At 50.8% G+C, this 14436-nt stretch overlaps 2 protein-coding genes across 2 annotated transcripts, besides 3 other annotated features; both read right to left on the bottom strand.

The window, feature by feature from the left end:
* Positions 1-2308: 2308 nt before the first annotated feature.
* Positions 2309-3194: a sequence feature (repetitive element).
* A 1325-nt stretch (positions 3195-4519) lies between these two features.
* Positions 4520-5584, bottom strand: CYME_CMA145C (L-lactate dehydrogenase; the record flags this gene model as incomplete). The annotated part of the gene is made up of 1 exon (XM_005535058.1): positions 4520-5584. One exon carries the CDS (start codon positions 5582-5584, stop codon positions 4520-4522), a length of 1065 nt encoding a protein of 354 aa, XP_005535115.1.
* Positions 5585-6010: 426 nt separating this feature from the next.
* Positions 6011-6826: a sequence feature (possible transcribed region).
* Positions 6827-6886: 60 nt separating this feature from the next.
* Positions 6887-9380: a sequence feature (repetitive element).
* Positions 9381-10609: 1229 nt separating this feature from the next.
* On the bottom strand, positions 10610-13345 carry CYME_CMA142C (similar to trefoil factor; the record flags this gene model as incomplete). Its single annotated transcript, XM_005535057.1, has 1 exon — positions 10610-13345. One exon carries the CDS (start codon positions 13343-13345, stop codon positions 10610-10612), a length of 2736 nt encoding a protein of 911 aa, XP_005535114.1.
* Positions 13346-14436: the final 1091 nt, after the last annotated feature.

Raw genomic sequence — 14436 nt, 5'->3', positions numbered from 1 at the left:
CCCCATTCCCCCCATTCCCCCCATTCGACGCAATGCCCCATTACTGCGGTGTTCTCAGAGAAAAAGCATCTGTCAGAGCGATGTCTACCAATCCAGGTTCGTTCGGGTATTTTTCCGGCGGTACGATCTGAGCAAATACGCATCTTTCTTATCTACATCCAGCACACCAGTGCCCTTATGGATCTCCTTCCAGCGCTTTGCTTTGGTTTGTTTCGACAGAGCCTGTTCTACTGACCAGACGCCGAGATTGCCGGATTGATACTTGTTTCGGAAAATCCTTCGTCACGCTGAACAATTTCGGTACTTTTTGTCGCATTTACCTAATCTCGGCTGTACTGATTGTATCTGACTTTCTATCGTGCGCCGTTTACCTACCTTGAGCACCCGTTGTAGCCTCTCTATCGCCGCTGTGGGTGCACTCCGGAAGCAGGGCAGCTCTGACATACCACTGGGCGCGTTGGAAGGGGCTTGGTTCATGCTACATGGGATCAGGGAGATTTATTTTCTTTGGAGCCTCCAAGCGGATCTTGCAGACGATTTGCATGCGGTAGCGTAAAACGGCGTACTATCTGTTCACCGCGACGGTGTTAGTGCTCAGACGCAGCATGCCTGCTCCTAGTCCCGAAATTAATTGCGTTTTGGATGAGTTGCCCAAGTGTCTCATATCACTCTCCACTGAAAGTCACACGGAGGGCAGGCCGGTAGTCTCGCGGCACGCAGACCTCCCGATTAAATGTAACACTTTGACCATACGCGAAATCATCTTCTTTACGTTTATACTAGGTTGCAATAGTACTTGCTATCCTGTTTGTGCATATTGGTTAATTTTTTTGCATTTTCTCTGTCGTGCGTCCTGGTAACGCATCGCGAAATCTGGCCGTCACGTCACCCAACGTGCGCCTCTCCGATCAAGAAAAACGCGGTAATGACCTCTACTGGAGCGACTGCTCTATCGGGGCCACTTGTATTTGCGATCGAATCGTAGCAAAGTATAGTTTTGGCTTCAGTGGCGTTCCAATCTTAAAGTAACTCTATTCACCAGATTCTCGCCGTTCAAAGCAGAAGCGTCCAATGAGATGTTCTCCCAAAAAATCTGACACTTATGTAGTATGATGTAGTGGGTTTGGGGTGGCCGGTGCTGCCGGATGTCAGAATGAAATGAGACATATTGCCTAGCGAAGAGGGTCAGGAAAAGAAGAAGAAGCAACATGGGGGGCCTTACATCGAAGGCCGAAATTGTGACTTCTGTACGACAAGATGGTGGTGGAATCTTATCTTCTCCAACATATCAATGATCCGTACGACTGATTGTTGCGAGACGCTATCAGAAACCGTGGCGGATCGTAGGCCGGGTATGTTTGGAGCTTTTCTTTAGGACGTTGGCATTTGGACAGCGACCTGCATCGGGACGTAACGCACATCGCAAAAGTGATGTTTCCGGAAGAAATTTTCCAAAAGACTTTCATCAACTACCTGATTGTTTTTAATGGGAAAACATCGGGGATAAGTGAGCGAGTGCATGCCTTCCTTAAAAATAAGGCCAAATACCGCCTCAGTGGTACTGCACACAAGGGTGACGCAGACATTTACGAATACAGGGCAAAGAGGTGCCTCACGAATATGAGGAACCATAGAATGGCAAACCTCGATTGTTTCATGATACGCGTCGCCTTTGTGCTGTACCCGGGCATATTTCGCGAAGCGATGCTTGCAATCATCGATGGTATGAAGAACGATCGCCAGCATGAACAGGAGATCAGACTCGTCGACAAGAGGACATCACGCAGGATAATGAATGATGCTCCTGTAATTCGCGCCACTATTCTAAAACATCGTTCGGTCTTGGGTCATGTCAACCCAAGAGAAAACTCTCGGATATGAGAAACGACGGAGAGAGTTGTTACTCTCTCATCCTGCCCTGGTTCATGTTTTCTGTCCGAGACCTCGACCGCAGAGCCGACATGGGGCTGAGTGAGGAAAAAATGACGAGTGGGAGAAACGACATTGAAGTCTTCTCCAGATGCGCTTCAATGTCGGTCGGTTATGCGCGTTCAAGTCACATTTTGTGAGTAACCACTCCGTAGTACTTCACGACTTCACGATAGAGATTTGTCCAGAGCTCGATGTAATCAACAAATAGGTCTCCGGTGAAGATCGGGACGCCTACGAGAAGAATATCTTCGATTTCAAGCGTCCCGAACCGGCCAAAAAAAGGTTATTCACTGGAACAATCGATCTCGATGTGGCGCACATATGTGTACACCATCAGCGGTTGAAGGCAGCTCGTCCTATCCCGTCTTCGTTACGGGCGTTGCCGAAGAACGAACACAGGTTTACGGGCTATGGAACGTATAAGCCCCATGAAAACCACTTTGGCGTCGGCCTTAGTCCCTGGAGCACGAATATCAGAACCATCGCTGTTCACAAGCTCGGGGAAGATTGCACCGAAGGCACCTTGCATCAGAAATATATGCGTCTTTTGAGGTTTTCGAGAGAGAGATACTATCGAGAATCCGGTGTAATGAATGCAAGGAAGAAGATCGTTACGTGGAATGTAGCAATGAAGGATCACCTGGAGGCTTTGAGCATGGTGACGAGCCGATGAGCGGACATTCAAGCTTTTCTGAATTTCATGGAAGTTCGTGTTGCTCATTCCGTGGCGCTGTAGGGCAAGTATACAAAGCCCCGCTGGGGTCGTTTGCGTATGAATCCGTGCTGTGGTAAGCATCACGCATTCGCGAACTTTTTCAATGGGTTGAACGCCTTGAAAGAGGATCAAGTCAGAGGCTCGTTGTTATATATGGAGTAGAGAGCTGGGCTCCGAAAAAAAGGGACTCCACCAGCTCCAACGGCAGGAATGTACAAAGAATGCGCACTGTGTTTCTCTACGATACCTGTAGGTGAGTTCCGAACATCGTATACACACCATGAGTTGGGATGTACTCTTCAGAGGGTGGAGATGGAAAAGTGCCAGCGGAGTCCTCATGATATAAAAAAGTAAGGGACAGCTGACGGGAGAGGAAATGGAAAGGAGGGGAGAAGCTCGTGGACTATTTGCATTACTAATTACGACTACCATCGGCAAGAAACGTATGGAGTTCGCGAACCGAGTCTTTAACGCTGGAATCAATCTACGGAGATGTGCGGGAATAGACAAAAGACTCCCAGCGTCGACACGAAAGAACATTGTTGGACAACCTCTTAAACTGGAACTGTATGAGAAACAAGGGTACCCGCAGTAGGTGGCCGGTCGAAAAAGACGGGGAGGCGTCTGCACGTCAGCTGGAGACTTTTGGTCTAGGGCGAGTTTCTCGCCAGTACTGTACACTGCCAGCAGCAACGTTTTTGTTTTGAAAGGTGTTTGTTGTCGTCGTCGGGTGCGGAGGTCGTCCGAGACGTTTCGGCCTCAGAAGCTCTAGCCGACGCTTCCAAGACACTGCAATACCGTTCCGGTTTTGAAGCATAACCACGATAGCTGCGTACGGAACGTCTCGGTGTAAGTTTGCGGAAGGCAGGGCTTCCGAAGGAGCGCTGCATCAGCGCCTGTGCTGCATAGAGCGAAACTTTGTACCAGAATTGCTGGGACGCGAGAGGAACGTCAGAGAAGCTGGAGGCACATTCCTGTTCACTAGAAGCGCTGACGCGACTCGGACGTTTCGGCACGATTTCGGCTTTACCGCACTGAAGCGCTTGTGCAGCTGCTCTCAAGGCAGAAGCTGTGCCATCATACCTTCCTCAGGGTATTCGGTTCGTTCCACTTGCATCGTTAGGTCACTGTTCGTACGTCGCTTTAAGGGTTTTATTCGTCGCCCATGCGTGCTGATGCACACTTCCGGCTCGTGTTTTCCAGATCCGTACGCATAGAGCAAAGTCTGTCACGGTCATACTCGGAAACTAAGCCTTCGGCGCCGCGCCCAGGTTCGTGGAGCGTTGCGATGCCGTCCAGCCAACATCAGTGAACGTTAAATCATGGCATACTTTTATCCTGCGGTTTAGAATGGTTGACCTGAACCAGGGTATCTCGGGCCAGGCGCGATGCATATCGGCATCCGGGTAAGCGTACGTTATGCCGTACCAGACCCGCAACTTTCACCAGCTTTCATCCACGCATCGCTTTGGAGAATTTTGAGTCAGTTGATTTGATCCTTGTTCGCTGTTGCGGATGCGAACTCCAGCACGTCCGGTATCCATGACACGACTAGCAGGTTACAATGATGATAGTAGGCGAACGCTACTCTGCAGCTGCAATTCTGGTGCCACCTTGTCCTTCAGCAATGCTGTCCATTTGGAACAAGCTCGCCGAGATGGTTACGGACGCTCCCCTCCACACCTTTTGTACGGTGCCAAGACCTACCAGTTTGGCATAGGTATCCAGCATATCTCAGTCCTCCTTGTCCATCCGCTTATTTTGAGTACAGACCGAGCACGCTTGTGCAGAGCCCGCACTTCGACGAGGCATTTGATTAACGTCCCTGTAAACGATCCGCATCCAACGCGTTACGATGCGCAGGCAACATGCTCAAGATGCTTTCTTCGGCGTGCTCTGGAGTGCCTCTATACTGGATTGGAGGTCTTCTTTCTCGTCACTTTCCATGAACGGCAGTATTTGTAGTACTTCAACGACACCATTCCGACCTAGCACACAAGGCAACGACAAGAATACATCCGCCGACTCGAGGCCTCGCAACGAGCCCGCATGCGTCGTTATTGGCAGCACTTTGCGCCGATCATGCACAATCGTTGTAACGATGCTTCCAACAGCGCTGCCAATGGCCCAGTTGGTGTAGCCTTTCAGCTTAATGACCTCGTAAGCCGCGGCTACAACTTGCTGATGGACACCTTTCACCAGATCATAGAATGCTGTGGACGCGCTCGCAGCGTCGGTCATGCGCTCGAAGCATGTTCGCAACGGCACGCCACCAACCGTAATACCACTCCGGTACACGAACGAGGAGTCTCCGTGCTCGCCCAGTACCATGGCCTGGACAGAAGCGGTATCGATGCCCAGCCGCTGCGCCAGAAGTGTGCGGAAACGCGAAGAGTCCAAATATGTCCCTGAGCCAATCACACGTTCGCGGGGCAAGCCACTCATCTGCCACGCTAGATGTGTCAATAGATCAACGGGGTTACTCACAACCAACAGGATTGTGTTCGGCGAATACTGCACCAGGGGCGGAATAATGCCTTTGAACAATGCGGCATTGCGATCCATGAGCTCAAGACGACTTTCTCCGGGCCGCTGACGCACACCTGCCGTTATAATACATACTGCCGAATGTGCTGTATCCTCGTAGGACTCGGCAGCCCGGATGCGGGTGCTGTAGAACGCACCTCCATGCTGCAAGTCCATAACTTGACCCTTGAGTTTGTCCTTGAGAACGTCCACCAGTACCAGCTCACTACAAATATCTCGGGTCAAAATATTATAGGCGCAAGCAACGCCAACGTCACCAGCTCCAACCACGGTGATGCGGACCGGGTACGAACGTGCAAGCGCCGCACCCGGCGAGTCGATCGCAGGCGAGACCTCCCCAAAGAGACTTCCCTGAAGCTCAGCCGCTGCCTCGTCGATCCCCGACGTCATTCCAAAGAGCACAGTTCCACGATTTGTTTCCTTGCGAGACAGATCCTCGAAAAAGTCCGACTACAGGTTTCAGATCGCCCGAGCTCCAGTGCAGGGTTGTTTCCAGCACTGGTGCCGAGATCGCTACAAACCCGTGATCGTTTTGTTCTCCAGCACTATAGGCCTCGCCAAAACTAGGTACAGTGCTCTTTGACAACACAGCTGTAGGATCCACGAAGCTATTGCTTTAAGTCAGAGGGAACGCTCGAGACTGAGCGCCCCGAATAAATCATGCTATCCGTTGAGGACACAAAGATGCGCTTGAGCGCTTTCGCGATCGCCCAGAAGCGCCTTCCGGAGATTCGATCCAGAGCGATGCGCGTCTCGATGACGAGTCCGCCTCCGGAGCGTTTTTTTCTTTTCGATGAAAGAACGTTTGCATTGCCCATGCATCCCAGAATTCGGAACGCACGATGGCTTCCGGGGATATCTCGATCATAGTGCACCTGTCCTCAAGTCCCATTATCCATACTACCTCTCTGATATACTGGTCGTTTCGTATGTTCTATCGAGCGCCGAGCCTGTTGTGAGCACCCGCTGTAGCGCTTATACCGCTCAAGCAGGTGCTGTACAGAGACAGAACGGCTTTGCCATACCACTAAGGGCGTCCGCTCGAGGAATGATTCACTTGAAACGGAATCAGGGCTATTTGTCATTCTGGGAACATGCAAAGTGCGCAGAAAGACGTACTACCTGCGTCAGCGCGAAGTGCTGTACTAGGGTTCCACTGCGACCAGGGCGAGGCCCAACGCAGCATCCTGTGCATAGTCTCAGGATAAAATGCGTTGCGAACGAGCTACGCAGGTCTTGCAGCAGCAGCGGCAGCAGCCACTTAAGAGGGATACCGAGCTCTAGCCCGGTAGACTCGACCGGCTCGCGGGACCTTCCGCCTCGAACATAAGCTTCCGATAGAACGGCGATCTATTTCCCCTTAAACGCTTATCGTAGAGCGGGAAAAAATTTTATATCGTTTCTTGTAAATCGTAGGTCACTGTCCTTTTTCCTGTATGGCGCGCTCGATACGTGCATCTCCAAGTATGGCACTTGCGAGACACGACGCATCTGTCGCCTTCGAAGAGAAACGCGACCGTGACGACACGTTTTCTTGATGTTCTAACGGGCAAGCTGTATTTGCGTGGAAGTCGTAACAAATCATAGTTTCCAGTTCGATTGTGTCTCAACCCTCAAGTAAACATATTCAATTGATTTCTCGCAGTATATAATAGAAGGGTTCAAAGAGCGTTCTTTTTCACACAAAAAAATGAAAAGAAAAGCTATGAAAAAGCAAGTCGACGATCCCGGAGGCCCAGTGTCGCCTGCTGCCAGAAATAAAAACAAAAAACAGAGCCGAGTCCAGAAGAACAGGAAAAGAAGAAGAACCGAAAGCGGGAGGCCCTAGGTCGAAGGCGGCGGGAAAGATGACTGTAGAATGAGATGATGGTGAAAGCCTGTCTTCTTAATCATATCAAGCATCCTTACAGGGAAAATTTGCGAGACGCTATCGAAAAACGTGTCGACTCGTACTCCAAGAGTATTATCAAGGCATGGTCAGGGCTGATGCATTTTGCGAGGGATATGTATCGCGACGTGACGTACATGGAAACGGTCGAGATTCTGGACGAGTTATTCGACGAGACCTTTATTCGATACCTGATGCTTGCAACAGTGGAAGCGCGGGAGGAAAACGAGCGGGTTCATGCCCTCCACGAAAAACATCCCTTTTACGGCTTCGAGGGTACTCGATACAAGGGGGACCGGAGTATTTACGACTATGGGGAGATGAAGAACCTCACGAACCTGACGAACCATTTGACAATGAACCTAGAACGTTTCATGATACGCGCCGTGTTTGCACTTTACCCGGGCGTCTCTCGCAAAGGAGTATAGGTGATTATCAATGGCATCAAGAACGATCGCAAGCATGAAGGTGATGTCGAATTCGTCGACACGAAGGCGTTTAACGACAGCACGAATGATACTTCTGTAATCCATTCGGTTATACAAGAGCACCGTGCAATCTTGGGGCCGGCGAATCCAACATACAAGACATCAGAGTTGAAAAAAGATAAGGAAAGATACTATCGTCTTATTCTGCGCTATTTCGTGTTTCTGGACCGAGAACTCGAGCGAAATGCGGAGATGAAGCTGAGTGAAGAAAAAAAAGAAGATTGGGAGAGACGGAAGGCTGTCCTAATGGGTAAGCGCTTCAACGTGGTTCCAATGTGCAGCATCAAGTCACATTTCGTGAATATCGATTCGGACGTGTTTTACGGCATCATGAAGGAGATCAGTCCAGTGTTCACTGTTAGCAGGGATGACTTCACCGGTGAAAACCGGGCGACGTACTTGAAGAACATCTACAATTTCAAACGGCTCAAAGTGAGAAGCCAAAAGGTATTCACTGCGTTGATCGAGACCGATGGAGTAACCTTGTATGTACACTATCGGCGCTTGAAAGTGGACCGTCCGATTGTGCCTTTCGCTTCGCCCTCTGCGAAGCATTAAAAAATCAAAGAAGCGGATCCTGCGACACAGGAGGTGCAGGATGACGACTTTGTCGCTGACGCGGTGAAGGATGAAAAAGAGAAAGAGGCGGAACCTGTGATGCAGAAAGTGCAGGATAACGACCGTGTCGTTGGCGCGGTGAAGGATGAAGGTCAGAAGGAGGCGGATCCTGCCGAACAGAATGTGCAGGATAACGACTTTATGGTTGACGCGACGAAGCATCAAGGAAAGAAAGAGGCGGATCCTGCCACACAGGAAGTGCAGGATAAAGACATTGTGGTTGGCGCGGATCCTGGGAACACGAATATCATCACCATCGCAGCACCGAAGCGTGCGGAAGATGGCATGGACGGTAATTTACGCCAGAAAGACATGCGTCTGCTGAGATTCTCGAGAGCGAGATACTATCGAGAATCCGTTGTAGTGAATGCAAGGATGATAATCGTTACGTGGAATGCAGGAATAAAGCATCACCTGGAAGCTTTGAGCGAGGCGACGAGCCGCGGAGCGGTCCATGAAGCTTTTCGGAAATTCATGGAATTTCGTGTTGCCCATTGGGATGCGCTGTGGGAGGAGTATAGAAAGCCCCGGTGGGCTCGTCTGCGAATGAATCTATACGGTGTGAAGCAGCGGGCGTTTGCGAATTTTTTCAATCAGTTGAGCGCCTTTGAGGGGGATGACCGTCAGAGGCTCGTAGAAGCGTATGGAGCAGGGCGCTGGAAGAACAGAAAAGGAACTACGCCAGCTCCAGCGACGAAGCTGTACAAGGAGTGCGCCCGGCGTCTCGTTACGATACCTGTATATGAGTTCCGGACGTCCTATACATACCAAGAACTGGGCTGCACGCTTCAGAGGGTGGAGATGGAAAAGTGCCAGAAGAGCGCTGAGGAAATTGCAAAAGTACGGACCGCTGGCGGAGGAGCAAATGGAAAGGAAGGCGAAAGTTCAAGGGTTACTCGTATTGGTGAGTACAGCTCCCAACGGCACGAAATGTATGGAGTTCGTGAACCGAGATTTTCATGCCGCTATCAATATACGGAGATGTGCGGTGCTGGAGAAACGACCTCCAGAGTGGACACAAGAGGATTTTATTGGACAACCTCTCAAAGTCGAACTATATGAGAAGAAGTTGGAAGCAGTAGTGGGTGGCTCGTCGAGAAAGGCGGGGGGCGTCTGCACATCAGTTGGAGACGATTTGTCCAAGGCGCGGTTTTCCCTCCACTACCGTACACGGCCGGCGGCGACGTTCGTCGTTTGAGAAGCGTTCGGTGCGGGCGCGTTACGTCGCTTATTCAGACCGTATTTGCGAAGAGTACCTAGAGTATATGTGGTAATAGTTGATGCTTTTCGTGAAGATATCGCTGCCATGGCTGTAACAGGACTGATGTGACAGAAAATGTGGAAAATGGGCAACTCGAGTTCTTCTGTATTCGATACATCATCAGCTGCCTTGTCGTTTATCTATCTTCCGAGGGCCCTGTGTCCATTTATTAGCAACGGATCCGTTTACCAATTTGTTTGCAATGATATAGAACAAGATCAATTGTTTAGAATCGATACTGGCCGCTTCTAGAATGCCTCCAGCTGTGCTCAAGGTGCTGTGCTAATGCTTACATAGCGTACAGCTCGTCCCAGGATGTGACTGCCTGGCATGGTGTGCCTCTGGACCGAGTAACGGTAACTGCGCATCTACGTCTTCACGGCTTACCACCACTTCGTTCTCGTTTTTTTTCTAGTGTACAAGACATAAACATAATCCGGAAATCAGCACAACACTTCAGACGGTTTTATTGACGTAGCCTACGAGCAACGGTAGGCAACAGTGGTGAATATATCGAGACGATGCCTCGACCGACAGAACAAGCTATAAGTGCGCTGTGAGGCTGGCGGCCCTGCTTCCATTCGTGCCAAGCGGAGCCGGAGCCCGTATGCAGGCGTCACGAATATTAGCTTTTCCTCAAGAGGAATCGGATTTTGGTGAAATTTGCGGTTGTACGGATCGAGTCAAACTTGCTCCAGAACCGCTCCTCAGGACTAGAATGTGCTCAAGTACAACGAAACTAAAAAAACAGTTCCAGACGCCCTACTGCAGACACACTCGCTACATGCAACTCGGAAACCGTATTCTGACTACAAAGAGAAGAAAGGGTACCAATATACCGCCATTACCACCAAGGCTATCATCGGGGGCAAGCTCATAGGCAGAGGTAATCATTCCTTTACGTTCCAAAAGCAAATTCTGGTCCATTCTTTCTGTTCATCTGATCTCTGAATGTCAGTCCCCGAAGAGGACCTCAGATGACACTCCGCGCACATTTATCCGCATTAACGCATTCGTTCATTCGTACTCTCGGGTCTTGTGAACATGAGTGGAATATTGTCGCAACAGAGTATCAGCATAGACGTGATCTAGACTGTGAGCAAATTAACAGTTGACACGTCCGCCAACGCAGTCCGTGGAGCTCAAGATGTCGCTGCTTCCTAGGCGCTCGCAGACGTCGACACAGAAGCTGAAACTGAAGCACTCGCTGATGCACTCGTTGATGCACTCGCAGACACCGTCGCAGAAGCTGTCGCAGAGACTGTTGCAGACACCGTCGCAGAGGGTGTCGCTGTCACAGCCACGGGACTCGGAGTCGGTGTTGGACTAATCACCACACACTGGTTGTTGATGCACTCCTCGTCAGCGCGGCAGCAACGCACCTTGTTCACAAGGTTATCCGAAGGGATCAGGTACGTCCCGCACTGCTTCGTTGGGTCCTTGCACACACAGAATGACGGCAGCAGCACCTGTTGTTGTTGCTGTTGTTGCAATTGCTGCTGCTGCTGCTGGTTGTTGTTGTTGCTGAAGGGGTTGTACGTACAGTTCTGCGTCTCGGCGTTGCAGCACTCGGGGCCGCAAGCAATATAGCTCGAGTTCGACACGTTGCCGGTCGTGCCGCTCAGCGAGTTCGAGACGTACCCGTAGGTCTGGCACACGTACTCGGTCATCGGCTGGAAGCACTCGTTGCCGAGCCCCAGGCAGCAACCAGCCTCCAGACACTGCTGCGGCGAGTAGCTCGTGCGCTGCGTCCGATGCTGCTCTCCGTACAGCAGCGTGTTCAGCAGACGCACAAACTGGTTATTGTTGATGTTATTGTTCAGCTGCTGGTTCTGATTCACCGCATTCGTGCACGGCTGGCGCTCAAACTCGCCCACCGCGCACGTCTTCTCGGGCTGGAAGCAGTACGGGTTCGACTCAAAGTCGCTCTGCTGCTTGCCGTTCTGCACCCACTGGTTCTGCGCCTGCGAGTCGTAGCAGCAGCCCTGGGCATAGCATGTAAACTGGTTGATACCCGCGTTGCCGCACGGCTGGCGCTGCGCTCCCGGTGACGGGCAGACGGGTACTGGTGCCTGCACCTCCTGCAGCGCTACAGAAGCCTGCGGTGCATGGTTGATGTCGTAGTAGCACCAGGGCGCGAGGATGCCGTTCGCTGTGGGCTGCCAGCAGCATCCCGGTATCGCAGTGCACTCGTCGGGGTAGATGTAGCTCCAGCCGCAGGGGACGCGCTGCGTCACTGGAACAGCGCTGCACGCCACTGAGACGCTCTTCAGGGTGCACGCGTTTGTCTGGGAGTTGAAGCAGCATCCGACTTGCTCGCAAGCGTCCTGGTTGGTGTACTGTCCTGGAGAGCCGCAGATCTCAATGGTGCAGACTGGTGTAGGTGTCAGCGTGGGTGTCGGGGTCGCAGTAGCATTTGCCGTAATTGTAGGTGTCAGAGTTGGCGTTGATGTTGGCGTAGGCGTAGAGGTAGGCGTAAAGAACGTTTCTCTCAAAGCGAAGGCATCATTGAGAAAGCCACCTCTGCTCGTGTTCGAGAATCCACTTCCACCAAATATGAGCGGATCAGTCCCACTGGTGTTCCAGAAAGCTGGTCCAAAGCGACCACCAGGTACAACACTCGGGTCGGATTCGTTCAAAACTCCATATACTGAAAGAGCATCCACACTTTGGCTTCCATTGATCCACGCCCACTGACCAAGTGTGATATCAAATACCCAAAGATCGTTCAAATTGCCAAAGGATTCGCTTGTATTGGCGAGTCCCGCACCGCCAAACAGCTGTAGATTACCCAAAGGATCCACAAAACTTACGCCTGAGAATCTTGCACCTGGGTAACTGGTTGGGGAGAAAGCACCGAGATTTCCATATGATCCTGGATTGTTAATAGTGGTATTCCCTGTGATAAAAATCCATACGGATTGGCTTATGTTGTAGACCCAGAGATCATTCAATTCGCCTTGCCCTAGTGCTGTGCTGTTTCCGTAGCCATAGCCGCCGAACAACCAGAGATTTCCTTCAAAATCTGTCCACGTATGCGAGAAGCCGCGCGCACCTGGGGCATTTGAGTTGCTCGCCACGCCAGGTGCGCTATAGTTACCAGGCTGGTTAACAAGTTGTGATCCGCCTCTGTATGCCCATTCGAATGTAACAGGGTTGAATGACCAGAGATCTGACAGAAGATCATACGCAATACGCGCACCACCAAAAATCCAAAACAAACCGTCCGCGCCTAGCCAGAATGCCGCGCTACCTCGGCCTCCGGGGTTGTAAATTTGACTGTAGATATCCTTCGGTCCATAGACTGGATTGGCGTTAAAAGTATCATTCCCACTGAACCACGTCCAGATTCCCGTTTCAGTATCGTACCGCCACATGTCGTTCAGTTCGCCCTGATTACCGTTCACATCGAAGCCGAGTCCTCCAAACAACCAAAAATGGTGCTCGTCCGTCTGCCAATACGCACTTCCGTAACGGCTGCCGGGTATACTATTTGGGCTGCCTGTGCCGACTGTGCCGTACACTCCTGGTTGGTCGGTTTCTGAGGAACCTCCTATCCACGTCCATTCATATGAGGTCAAGTTGAAGGTCCATAGATCATTAAAGTAGCTCAGATATGGGTTTCCATACCCAAGCCCGCCAAACAAGTATACCAAGCTCGAACTTCCGACCCAGGCTGCTGAATCGGAACGGCCTCCTGGAACACTATCTGCTGAAGTCTGGTTCAGCGTTCCATAATTACCAGGATTATTGACACCCGTCTCTCCACCTATCCAGGTCCAGCTAACCGTACTCACAGGCGACAACGCAGCCACAAGCGAAACGGAAAACGTCGCCGCCAACAATAGACAAACAGCTACTCCCAGGGCACGTACCAGAGAGCGAGCACGAAACATCTCGTTCGATGCTCTCTCAGTCCAATAAATACGGATATTTGTTCTTTCTTGCGTGAATATTTCTTCACTATTGTTTTTTCGTTATGGTCAACACGAACGTAACCGCCGTGTTTTGTGAAAGCCAAAACAACAACGCACAACGTGATAGCGCCAAAAACGCGAAACGCGCGCGCGCACTGCAGAGGAATTTGAATTGGAGTCATCATGATGCGATGAAGAATTCACGTTGATGTCGAGACTGGAGCGTAACGGACGTAGGGATTTCGGGGTTCATAGTCCGAAATATCCAAGTTGAGAGAGGTACTGAAAGCTATATATAGGCTAGTGGGATTTCATTGGAATGAGTAACTCCCGAGTACTGCTCCTTCCAGGTGCGAGTCAGCAGGGCTCAACAGACTATGGCTTGGGGTAAGAAGGATAGCGAATAACGAACTATCGGTTGCTGAGGTTCGTCTTCCACCTGAAAGGCAGATGAATCTCTAAGGCGTATTTTCTATTTTATATTTTAGGGAGACGATTGTAGTGGAAATATTCCGTGTTAGATTTATTGTGTTGCAGTCCTGTTCTCGTGGTGACAGCCAAGCTGAGTAGTTGGGAGGTTTATGTAGGTCTGTACCATTGGTATTTGTCTTAGATAAGAAACATTAACTAGTGAGCTCCAATGTTTCTATTGCGAGGAATACTAAACAATATTGCTCGCGAGGAATGTGGTCTCTGATTCGGGACCCTCCCTCGTTGCTCGAAAACACCCGCACATGTCCGTACCCATGCTTCAGCTATCAACCCACGAAGTGGGAACTCGTAAGTCACTTCTTCATCTAACCTTATTCGGCGTAAGCTTTGAGCATGTATTTCAACTGCCGCTGGCAAGCCTTGCATCACCATGCATTTGCAGGGCTGGCGCAGACCAATGATCCGCGTAGAATACTTTCACAATCGGAGACTTCCTCACGTTTCATCCAATTTACCGAAAAATCCTCCGTGGAGTGTATTTTTACATCCCCTCCCCGGAAAGAGAGCTCTGCTGCTGCAGATGACACTGTCTACATGAATGTCGGCCTCGATCCGTAACCCGCCAAGGGCGTCATGAC

The sequence above is a fragment of the Cyanidioschyzon merolae genome, chromosome 1 (genome assembly GCF_000091205.1).
Source record: "Cyanidioschyzon merolae strain 10D DNA, chromosome 1, complete genome".
Classification (NCBI taxonomy): domain Eukaryota; phylum Rhodophyta; class Bangiophyceae; order Cyanidiales; family Cyanidiaceae; genus Cyanidioschyzon; species Cyanidioschyzon merolae.
Note: the sequence above shows the minus strand (reverse complement) of the source record. Positions and strands in the feature narration are given on the sequence as shown.